We start from the raw sequence: 25,090 nt of genomic DNA, 5'->3' as shown, positions 1-25,090 counted from the left end.
TGTAGAAATTTCCCTTTGAGTGTGAATCTTGTAGGTCAGACCCCGTAATGCTCTAGTTTTATCTAAAGTTGATCTCTGGGTGTGATGATTCTTGTGCTTCTTTGGCTGGGCCCCGCTGTAGAGCGTGTTTTAGGGCAAAACAGATCAACGAGCACAACCACGACAGCCACCAAAGGTAACCAGATACCCTCTGATGTACAAAACAACCATCACCCTACACTCCACATGTATAGAAATATCAATCAAACACAAGGAGAAAACAAATGAGCAGAAACAAAACAACAACAACGAGAAAAGAAGAAAAGAAAAAAAACTTGCAGGAAAAATTGAAAGGAGGAGGCAAATCAAGCTATGACAAGGAAGCAGGAAAGAAGGGAGAGAGGTTAGAAGAGAAGGAAAGAAAGAGAGAAAAATGCAGAGAAAAAAAAATATGTCTACACCCCCATATATATGGACATATATATCCACATATATGCACCTTTATATATGTCTATATAAAAAACTAAAATTACTAATGAAATAGAAAAATCCAAAAACAACCAACGCAAGCGATCAATGGGAAAAAAACCCCAAAACCCCAAAACATCCAAGAGAACCCAATTAACAATAACAATACAACACATCAAAAGAGAAACCCAAACTGAACACAATTTAAAAAAAAAAAGGGAGAAAAAACAAGAAATAACCAGTTCCAATCTTGGCTAAAGTCCGCCAAGCTCTCCCCAGGTTTTCCTCTGCTATACACACACTCCTGTGTGTCTTGTGGAGGCAGAGCCAGTCGCCTGGAACCTAGTGTGAGCTTGGTAATATAGGTTTATTTTAGATAAGTGGAGTTATGAGGTGTGATTGGTAGTTTTTTTTACAAAGTCAGTGTTATTTCTGCTCCTGCCTGTCTAGAGGCACTCTGATTTCTGTGTAGCCAGAGGACTGGATGTGCTGTCTTCGGGTGCTCTTTCCACTGGGGCTGTTGGAGGGTGGGGGGTGGAGATTTCAGAGCTGCTGGTAGGCCTTCCTGTGCCTCAGCAGCCCATGAGAGGTGGGGGCGGGGACAGCGTGTTTAGTAGCTCCCACCTGCAGCCTTTTCTCATGTAAATTACTCAACCCCCAGGGAGTCGAAGCACCTTTGTTCTGACTTCTCTCTTCAGGAGTCAGCCTCAGGCTCTGGCAGGGAGGGGGGTCAAGGTTTCTGAGGGAGGGTGCGGGTGTGCTCTTAACGATGCAGTTTATTTTTCCTATCTGAGAGAAAAGGGGAAAAAAGAGAAAAAAATATATAGGAAAAAGAAAAAAAGCCCCCTCCGGTGCCAGGCACCCCCTGGCTAAGCAGCTCGTGTCTCCGAAGCTGTGGGGTGTGGGCTGCGTCTCCACGCTTCTGGCTTCCCTCTTCTCCCGCTCCCCGGTTTGAGATTTCTGCCTCAGAAACTGCACACCCTGGGGCTCCTGTCGGACTCCCTGCAGGGACAGTCATCACCAGAGGCTGAGCCCGCCCAGACGCTGCAAAACACTCTGCCTTGTCCTGGATTCCCACAGCTCGGCAGCCGGGCGCAGACAGACTGTGTCTCTGCTCACGCCCTCCTCTCTCCGTTCCGCTCCATGCGGCCTGAGGATTCTGCCTTAGCGTGGGCTGGAGGAGTAGGGAGTGAGCGTGGCAACTCTCTGATCTGCTCGCTGAGACCCCAAGTTTCAGCAGCTGCGGGTGCAGTCTGTGCCTCCACGGGCCTCGCCTCCCACTTCCCCCACTCGCCCGGTCTGCCCACCTTTAAGTACTCGGTGTGGGAGTCCCTTCGCTGCTCAGAGTGCTTGTAGAGGTTTGTTTGCTGAGCTCCAGCTGCTCAAATTGCTGTGCTTCGCCGGGGAGAACTCAGGGAGCCCTCCTCACCGCTGCCATTTTTTCTCTCCTCAATATTTGCCTTCTTAATATATCACTACATATATGAAATAATCTTATTTATCGTTAATATTTGTTTCCTCCAACCATAATGTAAGTTTTGTCCAAGTATAGCTTAGAAAAATGACAAATATTGTATATTTGTGGATGGATCACGTAAGAATGCTTTCACATGCAAGTGACAGAACCTCCAACTACCAGAGACTCATGAAAAAGGGGTTATTTTTGTTGGATAGCAAGAAGTCTGGAGGCAGCTGCAGGCACTGCCTCGGCTGCTCTATGAAGCCACTGAGGACCCAAACTCTTCCTTTCATTCTGCTCTGCCATGATTAGCGTGCTGGCTTTTTAATCTTCATGGTCACAAGATGGCTGCCACAGCTCCAGGCATCAGACCTGATTTTAGGACTAAAGAAAGGGGAGAAACAATGTTGGCAAGCTCTCTTCCTAGCCTCTTGTCTGTTTTTATAAGAAAGCAAAACCTTCCCAGAAGTCTCCCCAGCCGACTTTCCTTCATGTCTCTTTGGTTAAAAGTGAGTGACGTGGCTACTTTTAGCTACAAAAGGGCCTGGGAAGGGGATAAGGGAAAGGGATGGATTAGTCAGCAATGGTGCCTTCCACAGTTGAGTAAATGAGAAAGAGACTGATCAATAAAAACTCATATAAGAGACCCAGAAAGCCCAGCAAATACAGACTGAAAACTAGGAAAGTCGTAGGAAGATCATTCATTCATTCATTCCTGTTTTGTTTAGGATTTTTGTATCTAAGTTCATGAGTGACACTGGCTTATAATTTTTCTTCTTCATGCTGTCCTTGTTGGGTTTTGGTGCCAGATATACTAACCTCATAAAATGAGTTGGAGAGAGTTCTCTATTTTCGACAAGTTTTTTAAAGGGCCAGATAGTAATTACATTAGGCTTCACCGATCCCACGGTGTCTGGCTCATCTGCTCAGCACAGGTGTTATAGTGTGAAAGTTGCCAGAGTCATAGACAATCTGTGAAAGAATAGGCCAGCCCAGTGCGGGCCACGGCTGTGGTTTACCTCTCCCAGTTCTACACCGTGTTTTATGTAAGTTCAGAATTATTTGTTTCTTAAATGTTTGGGCAAACTCTAGTGTAATAACACCCCATGAGTCTGTTTTTGATTTGTGAAAATATATTTAAACTGTTGATTCATTTTCTTTAATAATTATAGGGCTATTCTGGGTGTCTTTTCCTAAGAGACATTATATTATGTTATATTTTTGTAAGAATTTGTCCATTTGATCTACGTTCTCAAATTAATGGACAAAGAACTTTTTGTTATTAATTTTTAAATTTTATTTTATTTATTTATTTTTTAGCTGAGCCATCCTGCCCCCTGTTGGCAGCTCAGTGGCTGCTCAGCTTGGGCCAGGACTCGAACCGCTGTTGCTCAGAGCCCTTAACCAACTGAGCCACTCAGCCGGCCCTGTTATTAATTTTTTTATACTGAGGTAATAAAGTTTACCATCCTAACCACAAAAAAATGAAAAAAAAATTTTTTTAATTATGATAAAATATACATAACATAAAACTTGCTTTCTTAACCATTTTTAAGGGTATATACAGTTCAGTAGTGTTAAGTATTTTCACACTGTTGTGCAACCAATCTGCAGGATTCTTTTCTCTTGTAGAACTGAACGTTTTAACTATTTTTAGGTGTGTAATTTGGTGCTGTCAAGTACATTCACATCGTTGTGCAACCACCACACCACCCGTCTCCAGAGCTTTTTCATCTTCCCGAAATGAAACTCTGTCCCCATTGAACACTAACTCCCCTGCGCCCTCTCCCCCCGGGCCCCAGTAACCTCTATTCTACTTCCTGTCCCTATGAATTGCCTACTCCAGGTTCCTCACAAAATTGGAATCATACAATATGTGTCCTTTTGTGTCTGCCTTCTTTCACTTAGGATGTTTTCAAGGTTCATCTTTGTTGTCACATGTATCTATCAAATTTCATTCCCCACTAACACTATGGTAGGAATCATTTTACAATATATGAGTGTATCAAGTCAACACATTGCACACCTTAAACTTATACAATGTTAAGTGTCAATTATGTCTCAATAAGGCTGGGAAAAATAAATAAGAATTCCCTTCCTTTTTAAGGCTGAATAATATTCCCTTGTAAGTTTAGGCCACATTTGGTTTATCCATTCATCTGTCTGTGGGCATTTGGCTGTTTAAGCCTTTTGGTTTTTGTGAATAATGCTGCTGTGAACATGGGTGTACAAGCTCTGTGGGTCCCTGCTTTCAATGCTTCTGGGTATGTATCGAGACGAAGAATTGCTAGATCATGTGGTAATTCTATGTTTAACTTTTTGAGGAATTGCCAAACTGTTTTCCTTCATCATTAACTATTCATTTTGATTATTAATGATTCATCACTGTCTTCATTTTTTTCATTGAATTTTTACATATTGAAAATTGCATATATCATAAATGTACAGTTCATTAAATCACCTCAAATCAGCACCGATGTGTAAACTTAAGGCCACTTGTGTCCCCTTCTAGTCTCTTCTAACACTATAGATTAGTTTTGTCCATTTTGGAACTTTATATAAATAGAGTCATATTTTACTTATTCTCCTATGATCGAATTAGATTTATTTAGTCTCATGTTCTTTCGTTCAGCACAATGTGAGATTCATGCATGCTATTGCCTGGAGCCATAGTGAATTCATTCCATTATGTGAAAATACCACCATTTATTTATCCATTCTGCTGATAGCGGCTATCTATTTGGGTTGTTTCCAGCCTGGGGCTACAATGAATAGGGCTGTTATGAACATTCCTATACATGTCTTTTGATACACAAACGTACAGATTTCTGCTGTGTACATACTCATTGTTAGGTGATAGGGTTTGTGTACACCCAGCTTTACTAGATAGGACAGTTTTCTATTTCATATACGCCCACTGGCAATGGATTAAAGTTCAGATTGTTTGGTAATCTTGATGACATTGGGTATTGTAATGCTTTAAAATGTTTGCCATTAGCATAAGGATGACTATGGTACCTCACTATGGTTTTCCGTTTCATTTCTTTTGTCACTAAAGGCATTAAATCTTCTCAGATATTAACTAGCCATGTGGATATTCTCTCTTGTAAAGTGCCACAAATCTTCACCTATTTGTCTATGAGCAGTTGGATATTTTTCTTATTAATTTGTAAGAGCTCTGCTCCTTATATATTCTGGACATGAGACTCTTGTTGGTTACGTGTATTGAAAATACGTTCTCCCACGGTGGGGCTGGACTTTTCACTTGGTATGGTGTTTTGATGAAGTAAAATTTCTAATTTTAATGTCTTTCAAGTAATCTTTTTCTTTAAGTCTTGTTTAAGGTGACCTTGCAGATCTTATTGTTGTCCTTCGTTTCTCTCAGTAATCTTCTATTAGAAATATTTGAGGGTTTTTGATGTTTTCTGATGCCATTGTAAGTGATATAATTTTTAAAAAATAGACTTTTAATTGTAGGATAGTTTTAGATTTACAAAAATGTTATAAAGATTGTGCAGTATAATTTTTAAAATTGAAAACATTTTAAGTTTCATTTTCTAATTGTCTGTTGCTGTTATAGTGTAACATTAATGCATTTTGCATATTGTCCTTGTATATTCAACTTTGTATACTCATTTATTAATTGTAATAATTTATCTCTTGCTCTTTTTGGATTTTTTATGGACCCAATTATATCATCTGTGAATAAGACAGTTTTATTTCTTCTTTTCTAATCCCTAAAACTTTCCCCCTCTATTGTGCTGGCCTGGACCTCAGGAAAATTTTAATGTAAATCATGGTAGCAAGCATCCTAGTATTTTTCCCAAATTCAGGGGAATACTTCTAATATTTCACCATCAAGTATGATGCTTGCTATAGAATTTTTTGGTAGATATTCTTTATCAGATTGAAAAAGTTTCCCCCTTTTCTCACAGTTTCCTAAGAGTTTTTTTAAAATCATAAGAGGATTTTGATGTTCTCTTTTGGGTGGTGAATTTTATCAAATGATTATTCTGCCTATCTTAAAATGCTTTCACTATCTTTTTCTCCTTTATTTTTGTTACACTAATTTTCAAATGTTAAACCAACCTTGCATTCCTGGGGCAAACCCAACCTCTAGTGATATATTATCCTGTTTATATATCCATGCCTTGGTGCTCTCAAAGAGATTCTTAAAAAAAAATTGTCTAGTGTTTCTAGTTTTTTCAGTGGAAAGATTGGTAAAAAAATAAGCTAGACTGCCTTTGCTGAAGTGGAAAACCCTTACAGGTTTTTTAATTTCAGTGTATTTGTTATGTCTTTTCTCTTTTAGATCAATATTGCAGAGGTGTGTGGTCACAAAACAGGGGTCTTTATGTTTCTGCTGCAGGGGCTCCCACCCCCTGCATGCCAGGCTGTGACTCAGACCACAAGCTGATGCTTCTGTCTCCAGCAGTGCACATTCAAGGGGTGTTGGCCCCACCCACTCACAGTGGATTGACAGCATTGGGTCTTTGACCCTCTCTCCTCAGGGCTACTGATGCTTTTCAGGTTACTGGGTTGCTGTTCCAGTCCCACGAGCTGACGCTGGTTATACCATTGTGGCCATTAAGAGATGAGAGAAGTTCCTGGCAATTGTATATTCTCCCAATAGGTCAGCTATTGTCCACCTTGTTTCTCCGTAGCCCCTACCATTCCTGGTGTGTTTCACCACATGGTTGATTCATTACTCTGTTCTTTAAAGTCTAAATCCAACTTTCAGCAACTCATGGTTTAATTTAAGGTGGTGGTTCCCTATATCCATGTGTTAGGCTGAACTATGGCCCCCACAAAATGTCCACATCCTAATCCCCAGAACCTGTGACTGTTACAAAAGTGACTTGCAGATGTGATTACGTTAAGGGTCTTGAGATGGGGAAATTATCCTGGATTATTTGATGGACCCTAAATGTAATCACAAAGATCCTCTTAAGAGGGAGACAAGGTCAACGGAGGAGGTAGGAGATGTGATGACTGAAGCACGAGATTCAAGTGATTCAAGGAAAAGGTTGTGAGCCAGGGAGCGCAGGCGGCCACAGGAGCTGATGACAAGGGGACGGATTCTCCCTCAGAGCCTCCAGAAGGAGCCAGCCCTGCTGACACCTTGATTTTAGCCCAGTGAAACTGACTTTGGATTTCTGACTTCCAGATCTGTAAGACAATACATTTGTGTTGTTTTAAGCACTGAGTTTGTGGCATTTGATTACAGCAATGACAGCAAATTAATTCAGTCCCCCACTTGCATAATCAGGGGAGATTAAGACTCAATACAGATCTGGAATTGCTTATTGACCAAGTAAGGGTGTAGCTGAAAGAAACACAACCTGTCCTACAAAAGTAAACCAGGGTGGAGTGCATAGAAGGGATATAAGCAAGAGTGGCCTACTCCATGAAGTAGAAGGTCCAGTCAGCAGGACATACAAATGCAACTTCCAATTCCAACAACAGGCCCTTTGGTGAGTTTGCACAGAGAAGGGACATGGGATGTTGATGGCAGGCTGAGCTGTAAATGTTTTTAAGTCTTTGGCTCCTGTTCTGCTAATAACTAAATTAGTATCAGAGAAGAGAATTTCCACCAGGGTTTTGGACTGGGTGTTGTTGATGTAGGCTACTGGCAGAAGGGTAGATAAGATGATGGAGCTACCCTATAAGATGGGGGAATCCACCACCAGGGAGGCTGGTGAGAGAAAGCATGGGCATCCCCACTGAAATGGGGCTGGATGGCTGAATATTCATTCTGCAAGGAAGTTACTTAACATGACAATTTAGTTATGTTAATGATTCACTTATTTGGAAGTCATAACTGAAAGTCAGGAAGGCAATGAAAATTTCTGAGTAGTCAAAAAAGATGTTCCTGGTTTGCATACTTCGGTTTTCCTTATTTATGCATTGATTTAAAATTTTAAAAATTTATTGGGGTAACACTGGTTGTTAACATTATATAAGCTTCAGGTGTACAATTCTATACCACACCATCTGTATATTGCATTGTGTGCTCACCACCCAGAGTCTAGTCTCCTTCCATCACCATGTATTTGACCCCCTTTACCTTCTTCATCTTTCCCTCACCTCCCATTCCTCTCTGGTAACCACCATACTATTGTCTGTGTCTATGAGTTTCTTTGTTTTGTTTGTTTGTTTGTTGCTTTCTGTTTTACATCCCACATGAGTGAAATCATGTGGTTCTTGTCCTTTTCCACCCGGCTTATTTCATTTAGCGATACTCTCAAGATCCATCCATGTTGTTGCAAATGGCGAGATTTCATAATGTTTTTTTTTTTTTTTTTTACGGCTGAGCAGTATTCCATTGTGTGTGTGTGTGTGTGTGTGTGTGTGTGTGTATATATTATACCACTTTGGTATCAGGGTAATGTTGGCCTCATAAAATGCGTTAGGAAATATTCCCTCTTCTTGGATTTTTTGGAAGAGTTTGTGGAGGACAGGTATGAAGTCCTCTTTTAATGATTGGTAGAAATCACTAGTGAAACCATTTGGTCCTGGACTCTTCTTGAGAGGTTTTTGATGACTGTTTCCTTACTGTTGATTGGTCTATTTAGGTTTCCCAGGTTTTCATGGTTCTTCTAGTTCTTCCCAGGAAGGTTATATATTTCTAAGAATTTGTCCACATCTTCCAGGTTATCAAATTTGGTAGTGTATAGCCTTTTATAGAATTCTTGAATAGTCCTTTGTATTTCTGTGGTGTCTGTTATAACTTCTCTTTCATTTTTCATTAGTATTTGTGTCTTTTCTTTTTTTTCCCTTAGTGAGCCTAGCCAGAGGTTTGTCAATTTTATTTCTCTTTTCAAAGAACCAACTCTTTGTTTCATTATTTTTTCTATTGCCTTTTTGTTCTCTGTTTCATTTAATTCTTCTCTAATTTTTATCTCCTTTCTTCTACTGACTTTGGGCTTCATTTATTCTTCTTTTTCTAATTCTTTAAGGTGAAGTGTTAGGTTGTTTAATTGAGATTTTTCTTATTTCTTAAGGTAGGTTTGTAATGGTATAAATTTCCCGCCTTTTTTTTTTCAAGTATCACAATGTTTATTGATAGATACATGTATATAAAATCAGGGCATGAACATAACTTGATAAATTAAGTAGACTTAAGTTCAATACTATAATAAGAGGGACCAATTCGAATTCTCACCATTTGTTTCACACCATAAAAACCACTTTATGATCTCTCAAAACTGATCAGTTTTGTGCAAGTAAACAATGTTTCTTTCAAAAAGACTTGTGCACTTGCCCAGCCTCAAGGTTATTACAATTTATTCCATTGTAATGCTCTCACAATATTTAATCAGAAGCATGTCAGTTAGGATTTCCTTCTGTATACTTTTTTTTTTTTAAACTGAGTAATCCTGCCACTTGTTGGCAGCTCAGTGACAGCTCAGCTCAGGCGGGACTCAAACTGCTGTTGCTCAAAGCTTGCATTCTTTTTTTTTTTTTTTAAAGATTTTTATTGGGGAATTGGGGGGATAGGAACAGTGCTGGGGAATTGGGGTAAGGGGAACAGACAAGTTGCTGTCATTTTGTTCTTCAGTCTAGTTGTGGAGGACGTTGCTTCACTGGCCCAAGTTGGCACCATCATTGCGCTCTTCCCGGCCGAGGCAGATCAGTCACCGGCTTCTGGACGGCCACTCACTGCGGCTGCTGGTCGCTCATGCTGGCTGCTGGCTACATACAGTAGCCCATGGCAACCCACTGCAGCAGGGGCTGCAACCTACGCCGTCGTCGGCAACTCATGGCAGCCCAGCTCCAGGTTGAGCTATGTTCAGCATCTTAGCTGTAGAGGGCAGTGTCACTGGCCCTCATATGTGGGATCCAAACCGGGGCCCTCTGGCGTCCCAAGCCAGTTCTTAACCATCGCGCCACTCGGCCGGCCCAAAGCTTGCACTCTTGAGCGAGCTCTTAACCAACTGAGCCACTCGGCCGGCCCGTATAAGTTTTTTTCTGTTTTTTGTAGTGTAATGTCTTAATTATAGTCTCCCACCAAATATTTTAGGAGTGTCTTTAAACTTCTCTCTTAGTACTGCTCTTGCTGAATCCCCTAAATTTTGATGTCATATTGTCCTTTTCATTTGTCACTAAGTATCTTTTGACCTCTTTTTTTATTTCTGCTTTGGCCCAATACTTTTTCAGGAGCACGTTGTTTAATCTCCACATATTTGTGGCTTTTCCAGCTTCCTTCTTGTAGTTAATTTCCAGTTTCGTGCCGTTGTGGTCAGAAAGTATGCTTGGTATGATTACAATTTTCTTAAATTTATTGAGACTAGCTTTGTGCCCCAACATATGGTTTATCTTTGAGAATGTTCCATGTGCACTTGAGAAAAATGTCTATTCTGTCGTTTGGGGATATAACGCTATGGAGATATCAATGATGTCCATGTTGTCTAATGTGTCATTTAAGGCTGATATTGCCTTATTGACTTTCTGTTTGATCTATCCATTGCTGTCAATAGAGTTTTTAGGTTTCCTACTTGAATTGTATTTTTGTCAGTTTCTCCTGTTAGGTCTGTTAGAAGTTATTTTACATATTTTGGTGCTCTCAGGTTGGGTGCATATATATTGACAAATGTTATGCTTTCTTGATGAATTGTCCATCCCCTTTGTTATTATAAAATGACCGTCTTTGTCTCTTATTACCATTTTTATCTTGAAATCTTGAAATGTATTTTTTCTGATATAAGCATGGCTATACGCACTTTTCTCTGGATGCCATTTTCTTAGAGTATCATCTCCCACCCCTTCAGTTTGAGCCTATATTTGTCTTTGTAGCTGAGATGGGTCTCCTGAAGTCAACATAAAGTGGGCTTTGTTTTTTAATCCATCCCGCTACTCTGTGCCTTTTTTTTTTTTAAGATTTTTATTGGGGAATTGGGGAAGGGGAACAGTGTTGGGGAATTGGGGAAGGGGAACAGCCAAGTTGTTGTCCTTCAGTCTTAGTTGTGGAGGGCGCAGCTAGCTCAGTTCCAAGTCCAGTCGCCATCTGGCCACCCATTGGCAGCTTGCAGCCACTTAGCTCAAGGTGCCATGTTCAATCTTAGTTGCGGGTGGGCGTAGCCCACCATCCCATGTGGGAGTCGAACCGGCAATCTTGTTGTTAGGAGCATGTGCTGTCACCAGCTGAGCCATCCTGTCGCCTGTTTGCAGCTCAGTGGCAGCTCAGCTCGGGTGCAGCTCACTGGCCCATGTGGGAATACAACCAGCGACCCTGTTGCTCAGAGCTTGCACTCTTTTTTTTTTTAAATATTTTTTTTATTGGGGAATTGGGGGGATAGGAACAGTGCTGGGGAATTGGGGTAAGGGGAACAGACAAGTTGCTGTCATTTTGTTCTTCAGTCTAGTTGTGGAGGACGTTGCTTCACTGGCCCAAGTTGGCACCATCATTGCGCTCTTCCCGGGTGAGGCAGATCAGTCGTCAGCTTCTGGACGGCCACTCACTGCGGCTGCTGGCCACTCACGCTGGCTGCTGGCTACAAACAGTAGCCCATGGCAACCCACTGCAGCAGGGGCTGCAGCGTAAGCTGTCGCCAGTGACTCACGGCAGCCCAGCTCCAGGTTGAGCTGCTGTTCAGCATCTTAGCTGTGGAGGGCAGTGTTCACTGGCCCTCATATGTGGGATCCGAACCAGGGCCCTCTGGCGTCCCAAGCCAGTTCTTAACCAACGCGCCACTCGGCCGGCCCTACCCATTATTCTTATATTGTTCTTATTAATGGAGTCACATAGTTCTGTAGGCTTTTTTCATTTTTTAAAAACTCTCAATTCTCTCTCTTCTTCCACCTGAATCATTTCTTGATTTCTATCTTCAAGATCACTAGTTCTTTCTTTCACATGGCCTGCTCTATTCCTAAGCTCTTTAATTCATCCTTCACCTTATTTACTGAGTCCCTCCACCCCAGAATTGCTTTTCGGTTCTTTTTTTATAATTTTAATATCTTTGATAAAGTACTCCTTTTGTTCATTGAGTTTATTCCTGAGCTTATTGAACTGCCTTTCTGAGTTTTCTTGTATCTCACTGAGTTTTTTCAGCACTGCAATTTTGAATTTTTTGTCATTTAAATCACAGTTTTCCATGTCTTTGAGTTTGTTTTCTGGAGACTTTTGATTTTCTTTCTGAGCTACCTTGTTACCTAGGTTATTAGTGGTACTCGATGGATTATTTCTCTGCCCGGTCATTTGAGGGATTGAAATCTTCCTTTTTAAGTACTGCTTTTTGTTTGTTTGTTTGTTTGCTTGCTTTTAACAATTTAGCAGATTGATAAGTAGAGGTCTTTCTTTTGTTTTCTAGTAGATGGTGTAATAGCACAAGTTCTTTATTTTCTCTTACTTGCACTACTGGGGCTTCCAGGTTCTTGGTAGGACCATATTGCCTCGGCCATTGAAAATATCCAGTATTCCCCAAGGAGGTGGGCGTTCCCTCTGTGACTGGATTGCCTCAGTCTCAGGTCACCATCCCCTTTGTGGGATGTGGCAAGCAATGGAACTCCAGGCCTGTGAGTTCTTGGTGCTGCTGTCCTGCTACCAGAAGCTGCAGCTGCACTGTACTATCTGAGGTGTCCCAGCTGCCTCAACTGGGTTCCCCATGATGGGTAAAGAGGGGTGGGGCGGGGGGAAGGTGGGTTTGCACATCTGCAACTTGCTTTGTCTGCTGGGTTTAGCCAAAATATGTACTGGCCACTCAGGCTGGAATGTTGCTTCTGCCCCTTCATGACCTACCAAATGAGGGCTGTAGCCCAACACCTCCATTGCTACCACATCGGTTGGGACTGGGCGGGAGACAGAAGTGTGAGGGGGGTGTAGATTCACTCACCTGCATCTTTATTTTTTTCCTGGAAATGGCACCTGCCCCACTACGGCTTCCATACCATTGAACTGCATCTCTGCTCCCATCACTCCGCTCTGTAGTGCTGTGTACCAGCCTGTTAGGCCAAAACGCTCCCTGTGCCCCTCCAAGCTTCGGCATGTTGCCAAGTGCTGCAATCTGACCTTCCACTGCTACCGCCTCTGCTGGGGCCACTGAGAGCGCCCAGACTGTGCCTGTGGCCCCTGCCTTTGTCCTTCCCCCAGCCTCCCTTTCCTGCTTGCTCCCATACACCCGCCTTCAGATGTCTCGATGCGCGGATCTCTCAGTCGTGTTTGTGTGTTGAGCAGGGAATCCTTGAATTATAGTCTAATTATAGTTGTCCAACTTGTTGTAACTTTAAGGGGAGACACCAAGAGGTCTTTTCATCCCACCGTGCTGCTGATGTCTTGTACTTTGGTTTTATTATAGTCTCTGGGCTCTGTTTCAGCTCCATCCATTCTTCTTGTGCATGGAGTTCTAAGCAGTGTAGTCATCTGATTTCTGGCAAAACAGCGGAAAAAAACAGCCAATAAGAAGCCAGGAGATCAGGGTGGGCAAACAGACAAAGCTAAGAGGCAACAGCTGGCAGCCTATGTTAGCAAAGCTAAGTATAAAAAGACGAACATAAACACGCTGGCACCTCCAGGTGCTCCTGCTGCCCAGCCCTGCCCAGGATCTCCCAATCTCCCTCCAACCCACCAACTAAAGGGCTAACTCCTGGCAGAGAAGGGGCCTTCCAGACCCTGCTACAGCATAAAGTCTCATTTCTGTTCTGCCTGGTCATGCCCTGGCCTTATGGACGTTAATAATGTGAATATCACCCGTGAAACGTAGGTGTACATTGCTTTAATAACTAAGCTAGCTAACTTCCCCCTCACTTCTCTATACCTGATATAAGAAATAAAAAAAATAACAGTTAGGGGTCATTTCATGTGGGGAGAATGGTTATATAGAGTTATAAGCCCCATGGGCATCAATATATTGCAATGCAAGATAATAATTAATTTTCATATTAGTGGGCCTCAGCCATTATGAAAAGTTTAATTGCTCTCAGCTTTATCTACTTAAGAAAGCAGGCAAGAGTGTGATACATTTATAAGTTTTAATCCAACATGGACTAAATGTCTTGGTGTTTATATAGAATTGAGCCTCTAACCACCTAGAAAACTCACTTGTCCAGAGTGATTCATTCTTCAGGATTCCAGAGCAGGAGCTCCTGAATGAAAGAAAACAATGGCCTGTCTATATTACTTATGGCCAAAATATACATATTCTTATGTAGCCAGATTCATTCTTCTATGCCAGTCCCGTATAAACCCGAGCATTGGCTCACCTGGGCTGACAGTGCCTCCATGCTCACCTGAGCTGATCACCCCTTCCTGCTCACCTGGGCTGACATGCCTCTATGCTCCTTCGGGCTGATCACGCTTTCCTGTTCACCTGGGCTGACCGTGCCTCTCTGTTTACCTGGGCTGATCACCATTTCCTGTTCACCTGGGCTGATCATCTCTCCATGCTCACCTGGGCTGATAATACTTCCCTGCTCACCTGGGCTGACACCTCCCCGCCCTCTTCTTTGCCTCAGTGGGTCTTTGTCATGGAGCTGTGGTAGCACCAAGGAAGAACACACGCTCCTTTCTCAGTTTTGACATTATATTGTGATGAAAATAACATTTTGTCAAGTCATTTCAGGTAACCACTCAAACCATAGGCCTTAGAAAAAATAGGAGTTTAGAATAAGCTATAACTTTGATGAACTGGAGATGTGGTTGGATGAAATCAGAAGCCAGTTCAGAGTCTAATGTGACACACTAAGACAAAACAAACAAAACAAAACAAAAAACCCAAAACAAACAAAAAAAAACCCCAGTGTGCTTTGCAAATAGAAAAAGGAGGAAACTCATGCTCAAAGTTAATGGAAAATTTTAGATTCGAAGAAGACAGTGAGGGAGAAACTAGGCAACACAAGCTGCCTGTGGATTATGTCAGTGGAGTGGGCTACACAGGAGAGAGTGAGGGGGCCGTCTTTCTTTAGCGATGTGCTCTCATCAGCAGATGGGTCTGAAACTTTATGGGCCTGGCTGGTCTGCTTGCTTTAGTACCTTCATTACTCAGCCTAACCACCTCCTATCAACATTAGCCAGTGGCACAGATCACCAGGCAGCCCAGACTCTTGCCTGAGCCAAAGACTCGGAAAACCCAGAGCAAAGCCGCAGGCCTGATGCATGCAGCAGGGCTCCATGGTGGGGTTGCCAAAATTACAGACTCACAAAGGGAACCCTGCACTTACTGTGAGGGCTTGCTGGGGCAATGAAGTCACCAGGACAGAGTGTGAACCGCAGGACAGCAGGACCACGGGGGAAACAGAGCCAGGGAGCCGCTGGTGGAGGTGGACTCGCTGTCTCCCCAGCACAGGCTGTGTGGGTCCCCCTCCTGCAGAGCCCCTCTTTCTGAGAATCTGCTCCTGTCTACGCTGACTCCCACAGCCACTCCTTCCTCCCACTCTGCTGTGTCCCCTCCCCCACGGCTAGGCTGACTCAGTTCCTTCTCACTGCAGCCTCCCTTTGCACCCGGGGGGGGGGGGGCGGTCCAAACCTCCCAGCTCCTACCATATCATGACCTTGCAGGCTCCAGCTTCCTAATTCTTTCCCTGATTTCCAAGCAAACAGTTCAGATGGCTGAATTTGTGTTATCCTGCTAGTTGGATGTCAGGGGTCCCTGCCTATCTAAAGGCCGAGGCCCATCCTTGCTGTCCTCAGCAGAGTTGGGGTCTCATGGGACCTACAAGGGGGCCGTTCCAGCAGTGCCAGACCCCGCAGGCAGGCTGTGGTCTACTTAGCAAAGACTGGAGAGCGGGTTTCTAATTCCTGAAAATGTGGGCAAGAGTTCCATGAGATGGAGAACGAGTCCTTCCTTTTTGCCTCCAGTTTCCTCACTAACAGGCTGGGTGACAATGATAAATCACATCCTTTCTCTGTAGAATGAGGGGTCTGAATCGATAACAATGCCGTTTGCCTCACACCAGCCACTGCTCCAAGTACTACACACAAATTTGTTGTTAATCCCTAGGAGGAAGATACATCACCAAATCCTATTAAAGATGGGAAAACTGAGGCACAGAGTAGTTGAGTAACTTGCCAAAAGTCACACAGCTAGTAAGTGGCAGAGCAGGTCATTCTGACTTCTGACCCTTGCTCTTAATCATGCTGAATTCATGCTGCCATGTTGCCATCTCAGCATCCCTCAGACTCCACGGAAGTCAGCAATGAGCTAAAGGAGGCTGGGGCTTAGCTCTGTTTTCCAGAACAGGATGGTCCTTTGTATCTGGCCAGGGCGGCAAGCACCCTGCAGGAACACTGCTGCCTTTTGCCTGTGCCCTTTCCGAAGCGCATGAGAAACGCTAACCTGTCAGCAGGTATCAGCTCAACAGTGTCTCCCTCAGCTGAGTTCAAGGACTGTTTACCCATGTGGATGCAGGAGGGTTAGGCAATCCATTGATGTGACATGTTCATTGGTTTGGGTGTGACCGAGCGCAGTGCAGATGTTGGAACAAATGCATTTCATGGGGAAACACGGGCACCCACACCTGCTCGATGGCCCAGAGGCACACCTTGGGATGTGGCTCATGAGCGGGGCCTCAGGGTCAGTTGTTGAATGACTGACCTCCAGTTAGGAGCCTCTGATCCATGCCTGAACTGCAGGTAGGCCATTTCCCAAGGTGCCTGGCTGAAGGCAGCCAGTGTGCGGCGGGTGACTGGTGACAACTGCTGAGACAGGTAGGAGATCCCAGGTGGGATCCGGCGGCGAGGGTTTTCTGGCCCTGGGGATGCCCCTCACCAGGCCCCAGACCTCTGCTCGCCAGGAGCAAGGGCACACAGACAGTGCCACTGTTCCAGGAAAGCCTCCCATCCTGCTTCTCTCTGCCTTGGGCCTTTTTCCTCTCCTGGGTCACTCATCTACAAAGGCTGCCCTGTGTGGCCCTTCAAGTGACTTTTTATAAGTCAGGACATTGAGCAACCAAACCCATGGGCTAATTGAACACGGTAATGACACCGGAGATCAGGCCGGCGCACACCGCCCTCCCAGGTGGACCAAACCAGAAGGGCCATTGTGGGTAAGGTGTTATTGTTTTCATGGGTACAGCAAACGGTAGCTCAGCCAGTCAGACTTGGTAAATTGTTATTTACAGTTTCTGAGCTTTTAAAAGAAGAGCTTCTGGAATCGGTCCTGACTCGAGACCTGCAGCACCATGACGACTCTGGTGACACTGCTGTCTCTGCTCCTCCTGGGAGCCCTGGCCCAGCACGGGTCCGACTGGACGTACTCAGGTAAGCCCCCACCCCCGGGGCTGCAGGCTCCCTTGGTACCCTCACCGTGAGAAAGGGAACACCCCCTTCCTGAGGACCACAGTGAAGCCTGGCATTTCACCGGCACGAGGCCACCCACGCACGCACGACTGTGTGCAGTTCCTGTGCCATGGTCTGCCCATTGCGGGCTCCACATCTCGGGGTGCACGGAGAACACACTGAGCTTAGCCCTCAGTTATGGAAAAGAGGAGCTAGCTGTCCCCTTCACAGATCCTGACTCACTTTGCAGCTCTTTTGCTTTCAAACCTTTTCTGCCCACGGAGCTGGTTTGAGAGCCTCTCACTGCTCCTGGGTGCAGGACCCTTTGCTTTCTTGGTCTGTGTAAATAGAAAAAAGTTCTTAGAAAGGTCTACCTGCTGCCTCACAGAGGGTGTGTGGCTTTGCGAGAGTTTTCTTCTTAGCAATTTCATTACACATAGTCTACCCAGAACGTCTGGACTTGTCAGAACTCAGTGCCCTCTGGCTAGCCCCCAGGCTGCCCTCCCCTGACCCTGCTGGTACTTGGATCAGCACTTAACTGAAACCCGACTTTTCAAATGTAAAGTGGAAACTCCTGGCATTTAGCACGTGTTTCAGCCCACGTGGGAGCCAAAGACAAGACCAGATCTGTCGGGTTTGGACAGGAAACGCCCCTTCCATGAGGCAGTGACAAGAGCTTCTGCCTGTACCCCCTCTTTTCTGCTTCACCGAGGGATGGGCCCCAAGAGGATGCTCGTGTCCACTGGCTGATGCAGGAGCCAGGAGCTCCCCAGGGGTGGAGCCCACTCTGCTTAGTCCCCCCCTCCTCAGACACAGGGGGAAGCGTTTGTTCAAGATGCATGTGTCCTGTTAAGTCAAGGGCAGCAGAATTAGGGACATTGCAGGGAGGCTCAGAAAGTCCAGCTTCAGGGGGCAGGACGGCGCACTCTGGCCAACCGCTCTGTCCTGGAGCAGAGGACACCCACTCGCAGCCAAGGCCACACGGCCATGGAGACCTGGGCTTCTGCTTCACGTGGCCCACTGGTACCGGTATGGGGATAAGGAAGAGAGAAAGTTCCAGCAGGGCAGGTCTTGTCCTCCCCAGCTCAGCCCAGCCTCTGAGACTGTGCGCCTTCTGGAAAGCCAGCAGGGACCCGGGAAGACTTGGGGGGAGCTACTGCAAGTGCCTTTCAGGAATACTTGAGAAATCCCCCAGCCCTGGCAGGGGCATGGGCCAAAAGCCTTTTGATCCATGAAGGGGCTGTGCCCAAGACCTCAGCCTCGATCCTGCCATCTGCCTCTAGGAAAGAGCGATTTAAAAATTGGACTCATATTAAATAGAGAAGGGCAGAATTGACTTTTCTACTGATTGCTAAGCCAAGAAGCTGCGAGATACCCAAATACAAGCATCACCCTTACAACACGAGCTATGCACTTAACGTGCAGCTATGCCCCAGGGGGAGGAGAGCCTGGATTCCCAATTGCCGGTGGGTGAGACCAGGACCCACAGCTGTTTGGAGGCTGAGTTGCCCATCATAATAACCTGCTTTCATTAACCTCTCTCTCCTATGATTATTAAGAAAGATAAATCTCCCTACTTTGATTATTTTTTAACAAACTATTTGATCATCTTTGAACCTGATGCTTCCTTTCTTGCCCTGAACCCATAGGTATAGGTACCCAGGTGGCCTTGACCATACTGGGAGATTATTGAAAGGGGCTGGAGCAAGAAGACCGGTGGGGGTCCTGCCATAGGGGGTGGGGAGCTGTATTATTGTTGGGGGCTGGGAAGGGGACTGCACCATCCGGGGACATGAGGAAAAGGCCCCTGAAGGCATCACAGTATGTCCCTGAGTGTTAGGTCTCTGAGTGTTAGGTCTCAGAGACCTCAACTTACAGACAGAGCCGTGTATGCAAGAAAACAACAAAATGTTGGTCTGCACCTGCAGACAGAGCCAAACTTGCGATAACAGAAAACACCACAAAACAGCTACTGGCTTACAGGCAGTCAGCATTTTCTGTTCAAACAATGCTACCCTGTCAGCACCGCCCCTATACAACCCTCCTCACCCCCTCCCTCGGGGCTTCAGGTCTAAAAGACACGGCTGTAGCCGTCTTTGCTCCACCTGATAGACTTTCTCTCTCTCACAATAAACTTTCTTAACTTGCCTGACTGTGGACCCTCCTTTATCAGCCGAACTATCACTGAGTACCACGCCCAAGGAGCCCCCTAGTACATTTGTCAGCTGGCAATCATTCAAAGGGAAAACTAAAGCTATGTATTTAAAAGACTTTCATAACACTAAGCCATGTTCCCAGGGCCAGTGGCTGCAACAGCATAGCTAGGAGTCGGCCTCTAAACCCCAGACACAGCATCCATGGAGTTGATTTAGATAACTGCTCCCGCCTCCTTCTGAGGTCCTGCTTCTGCTTTCTAAAAGGCAGGCAGCTGGCCTTGACCCTGGCATCCTGCCTGGCCCCTGTGGGCCTCCCGCTGGGCAGGCCCTGCCGTGAGCTGCAGGCTGCGGCCTGTGCCCTGAGTGAGGTGCCCAGATGGAGGTCTCTGCCGGGCATCCCCTTGAGTGTCCCCTTGGCTCTCTCCTGTCTCAGACGGGGCGCTGGACCAAGCACACTGGCCCACGGAGTATCCCCTCTGTGGGGGGAAGAGGCAGTCGCCCATCAACCTGCAGAGAAAGAAGGTGCAGTACAATCCCTTGCTGACGGCTCTGAACCTGACCGGCTACGAAGCACAAGGGGGCGAGTTCCCCATGATCAACAATGGCCACACAGGTAAGGGGCAGGCGACAGGCTCCTGACCATGATGGGTCAGCAGGGGATCCAGCACTCAGCCTGGGAGCTGGAGGCCTCAGACGTGAGGATTGACAGGTGTTCAGGCCCCGAAGCCAGGAGGCCCTTCCACAGTTATGCAGCCTGTCTTTAGAATCCGTCCCGGCTGGGCAGTCTCCTTCACTCTGCAATAGCCTCTCCCCAGCTGGCTCTGACCCAGCCAGCGGGAAATTCAGCCAACAGAGCAGCAATGCTGCTGAAGCCACACGGCCCACCTGCGTGTTCTGCTGATCCGTGTCCTGGTTGGTTTTTCTGTGTTTTCTCTGTTGAGTGGTTAGCTTTTCCAGAATGTCACGTACCGTATTTGCCGGCGTATAAGACGACTGGGCATATAAGATGACCCCCTAACATTTCCACTCAAAATACAGAGTTTGTTATATACTCGCCGTATAAGACTACCCCCTCTTCCGCACACCTTCCACACACCAAATAAAAGGTAAAACAATATCAGATTTGATTTCAACATTTATATTTATATTCAAATGCTTATGACATGCAGGAAAACTGTCACAAGGCTGTATGTAATCAAACATATACATAAATCGCGATTCGCGATTTTGCGCTATCATACTGGGTGTATGGTCGGCTGTGTGCGATTTTGCGAGTGTGGTAAAATCGCATAACAGCAAAATCGCATAACAGCCGAGCATACACCCAGCAGCGCTGCTGATGCCTGAACGGTATGTGGAATGAAGTGGGCGGGCATCGGGAGGCCACTATGGCACGGGGCAAGCACTATGGGCAGTCTATCTGAAGTGTACCTGGCGTATAAGACGACCCCCCACTTGGAGGCATATTTTTCAGGGCCAAAAAATCGTCTTATACGCCGGCAAATACGGTAGTTGGAATCATACACTATGAAGTCTTTTCAGATTGGCTGCTTTCACTTAGTAATATGCATTTACAATTCCTCCATGCCTTTTCATGTGTTGATAGTTCATTTTTTTTTTTAGTGCTAAATAGTATTCCATTGTCTGGATAGATAAGTTTATTTATCCGTCACCTACTGAAGGACATCTTGGTTGCTTCCAAGTTTTGACAGTTTTGAACAAAACTGCTATAAACATCTGTGCACAGACTTTCGTGTGGACATGTTTTCAGCTCCATTGGGTAACTACCAAGGAATGTGACTGCTGGATCTCATGCATTCAGGAGTACATTTAGTTTTGTAAGAAGCCGTCAAGCTGTCTTCCAAAATGGCCGCACCACGTGCATCCCCACCAGCAGATGAGATTCCTGTTGCTCCACGTCCTCACCAGCATTTCCTGCTGTCAGTGTCTGGATTTTGGCCATTCTAACAGGTGTGCAGTGGTATCTCCTTGCTTTAATGTGTATTTCCCTGATGACACATGACGGGAGCACCCTGTAACATGCTTAGTTACCGTCTGTGTATTGTCTTTGGTGAGGTGTCTGTTAAGGTCTTTGGCCCATTTCTCAATCAAGTTGTTTTCTTATTGCTGAGTGTTAAGAGTTCATTGTATATTCTGGACAACAGCTCTTTTTCAGATGGGTAGTTTGCACATACTTTCTTATTTTCTTCCAGTCTGTGGCGTGTCTTCTAATTCCCTTGATACTGTCTTTTACAGAATAGAAGTTTTTAATTTTAATAAAGTCCAGCTTATCAATTATGTCTGTCATGGATCATGTCTTTGGGATTGTGTCTGAAAAGGCATCACCATACCCAAGGTCATCTAGGTTTCCCTCTGTTATCGTCTAGGAGTTTTCTAGTTTCGCGTTTTACATTTAGGTCTGTGATTTATTTTGAGTTGATTTTGGTGGAGGATGTAAGGTCTGTGTCTAGATTCATGTTTTTGCCTGTGGATGTCGAGTTGTTCCAGCTCCATCTGTTGAAAAGACTCCATTGTTTTGCCTTTGCTCCTTCGTCAGAAATCAGTTAACTGCATTTATATGAGTCTATTTCAGACTCTCTGTTTTGCTCCATTGATCTAGTTGTGTGTTCTTTCACTGATACCACACTGTCTTGATTACGAAGTCAGGTAGTGTCAGTCCTCTGCCTTGGTCTTTCTCCATCAACATTGAGTTGGCTATTCTGGGTCTTTGGCATCTTCATGTAAACTTGAGAATCAGTTTGTTGATACCCACAAAATAACCTGCTGGGATTTTGATTGGGGTTGTGTTGAATCTATACATCAAGTTGAGAAGAACCGATATCTTGAACATATTGAGTCTTCCTATCCAGGAACATGGACTATCTCTCCAATTATTGAGTTCTTTGACTTCCTTCATCAGTTTCGTAGTTTTCTTTATGTATACCTTGTACATATTTTGTTAGATATATACCTATGTATTTAAGTTTTTGGGGTGGTGATGTAAATGGCGCTGTGTTTTTAATTTCAAATTCTACTTTATATTTATATTTTATGTGCCCCATTTTTATTATTAAACAGACATAAAATTACATTTCAACAAAAAGAAATTGAAAACACACTTGGATATTGAGGCAAATTGCTACAAAAGTTTCTAAAGCTTATCCTTAATTTCTCTACTTTGTTGTAGACTAGTAACAGTTGGTGAACAAGTACTGATTAATATATGTATTTTTAATTCTCTCAGATACAATTTCATAGACTCCAAAAAAGCTTAAAGTCCTGAGGTGCTAGGCTTCTAGTGTTTAGTAGGAAAAACAACATTGTTCTCTTGATAGGTACTATCAGCCCCTGTTAGGCTCTTTGAGAGGAGGGACCACCTCTCATTCACCTGTCTCTCCCAGTACCTGGCCCAGATGAGATGCATTCGAGGGGAAAAGTCTTGTGCATGAAAGGATAGACTCCCCAAAGAGGCACTCAGAGGTGATGCAGGCTCTGAGCAGGTTTGGATCTTTGAAGGCTGAAAGGGCAAGACTGGTTTTGTTTTCTTTCTTTCTTTCTTTCTTTCTTTCTTTCTTTCTTTCTTTCTTTCTTTCTTTCTTTCTTTCTTTTTAACAAACTCTTATTTTGAAATAGTTTTAGATTAGAAAAATTGCACAGAGAATTCCCATATACCCTTCCCCCACTTCCCTTTATATTAACATCTTTACATCCTATAAGCATACTACACTGATACAACACGATTAAGTGCTCTACAGACCTCGTTTGAATTTCATCACTTTGTCACTTGGCCTTTTTCTGGGCCAAGATTGAATCCAGGATCCCACGTTGCACTTTTCCGTCACACGGGGTCAGTTCCTCAGTCTTTCTTGGACTTTCATAGCCTTGACACTTTGCTATTGTTTCCTGGCACAGAAAATGCTCAGATCATATGGGTTTTCTGGTCTGGTAAGAACTTGGTTAAATTAGCTTCAGATGATTGGGGTCAACCTCTTCTGGAAGTTCAATCAATTTTCAGAATCTGGAAGGTCCAGCAAGTTGATTTTGGGGGACAGAGATTTGGCCTCATTTTTTAAAAGTAGAGTGACAAGCTCAGAATTGCTGCCGTTTTCCACTCTGGCCTGTGCTGTTCTGTTGAGCACACTTGAGAACTGAGACATTCTGTCTGCAGGAAATTGGGTTTTTACAGGATCTCTGCTATTGCTCATATGAGGCTCACTGTCCATTTAGAAAGCTCTGGCCTGGTCCTCACCTCTCGAATCTCTTGGCACAGATGACTCTGCACATCTCCATTTAAAGGCCCTTCCATGTGTTCCCACGTGAGCCTTGATTTTGAGCCGGCCACATTTTCAGCACTGAATACAAAGCACCTGCCCTGCCAAAGAGCACATGAAAGTCTCGGAGGCCGGGTTCCTGCATTACAGCATATTATGTTATGAATGTAATCCCAGCTCCCTGCTGCTTTAGACAATTTGGAAAGGAAGAAAGGGCATTTGACGGGTCCCAAATACCTAATATTTGTTTTTAGAAAACTTCCTTGTTTATAACCAACTTTGATGATCTTGAAGACCTTCCTAACAGAACAGATGCTGCCTGTCCCTTTCCAAGTCCTAAATGATATCCTCATGCATATTTCTCTTTGTCACTCTCTGGTGTCACTCTCCACGTCTCCCTTTTGCTTGGCACATTCCAAAAGATAGAGATTTCTCTAAGGCCTGAGCCTGTGAAATGAATAATGGCTGCTGTGTGACCAGAGTACCTCCCTATAGGAAGCCAAGGGCATGAGGCAGGAGGAACCTGGAAGACTGATGCATTTTTCCAGCAGCAACAGCCTAACATTTAAGGCATCCATTGACAATAACAGTCACATTAAATGCCAAGCCAAGGCTCCGTGCGTTCCCTGGCTTGCTGCAGAATTTGGCCTCTTGTTTCTGAAGACAAGTAGAGGCCTACAATGGTGACATCTTATCCACACTGGTTCTGGCCCAGTTCTGCCCTGACTGATGAACAGTGTGACTCAGGAAGTCTTTCCACCTCCCCGGGGCAGCTTCCTTGTCCACAAGAGTGTTGCAGCCCCACAGGAGCGGAGTGGGCTGTCAGCTGGGCTACTTCTAGAAGGTACACGGGATGAGGGTTTTATCTACACCACGAAGAAGACAACAACTTCAACTTGGCCTGACAAACAGTGCTCATTCTAGGTAGCACGAGCAATCAAAATACTCCCAAGAGGCCCTGCTTCCTGTTTCTACACTGTGGGAAAATTCCCAAAGGGCCAGAGGTGGAGAGGGGGATTCTGGTTTCCACACCCATTGGCCATATTTTTCCAGGGCCATCTCTTTGACCTACCACTTTGTGGTCCTGCACCTAACCTTCTTGTTCTGGGTGGGAAGGTGTGTGCCTTGGGAGAGGCACCGGCCCAGCCCAGCTTACTCAGTGCCTGGTCCCCATCGTGCCAGGTGCCTCCTCCCATTGGTGACCCTGCTCATGACATTCTAAGCCGGTCTGGAGCACCAGCTTGCCGGAGAAGTGGGCAGGTGGCCAGGGAGGCCGCCCAACCAGTAGGCCTGACTCATCCCCGCCCACCTGCGCCTCTCCCCGCCTCTCGTCTTCTCTTCCAGTGCAGATCAGCCTGCCCCCCACCATGCGCATGACGGCCGCCGATGGCACCGAGTACATAGCCCTGCAGATGCACTTCCACTGGGGCGGCGCATCCTCCGAGATCAGTGGCTCTGAGCACACCATCGATGGGATCAGATATGTGACTGAGGTACCTTGAGGACCCTAACCGGGTCCTCTCCTTCAAACCCCATGGTCGCTTTT

The 25,090-nt window shown here is 45.0% G+C and overlaps 1 protein-coding gene across 3 annotated transcripts in view; it reads left to right on the top strand.

The window, feature by feature from the left end:
• The first annotated feature begins 7,299 nt into the window (after positions 1–7,299).
• CA6 (carbonic anhydrase 6) overlaps positions 7,300–25,090 on the top strand; it is a 28,819-nt gene continuing 11,028 nt past the window's right edge. Inside the window, exons 1-4 of one of the 3 annotated variants that reach the window (XM_019639721.1) lie at positions 7,300–7,380; positions 16,961–17,099; positions 19,707–19,886; positions 24,889–25,037. In XM_019639721.1, coding sequence (XP_019495266.1) covers positions 17,021–17,099; positions 19,707–19,886; positions 24,889–25,037 — 408 coding nt within the window. In that variant the 5' untranslated portion in view covers positions 7,300–7,380; positions 16,961–17,020. Of the gene's footprint in view, positions 7,381–16,408; positions 16,548–16,960; positions 17,100–19,706; positions 19,887–24,888; positions 25,038–25,090 lie in introns of those variants that run through there. The other 2 variants (XM_019639720.1, XM_019639719.1) reach the window with 2 other exon arrangements.

The sequence above is a fragment of the Hipposideros armiger genome, unplaced genomic scaffold (assembly GCF_001890085.2).
Source record: "Hipposideros armiger isolate ML-2016 unplaced genomic scaffold, ASM189008v1 scaffold_46, whole genome shotgun sequence".
NCBI classification, from domain to species: domain Eukaryota; kingdom Metazoa; phylum Chordata; class Mammalia; order Chiroptera; family Hipposideridae; genus Hipposideros; species Hipposideros armiger.
Note: the sequence above shows the minus strand (reverse complement) of the source record. Positions and strands in the feature narration are given on the sequence as shown.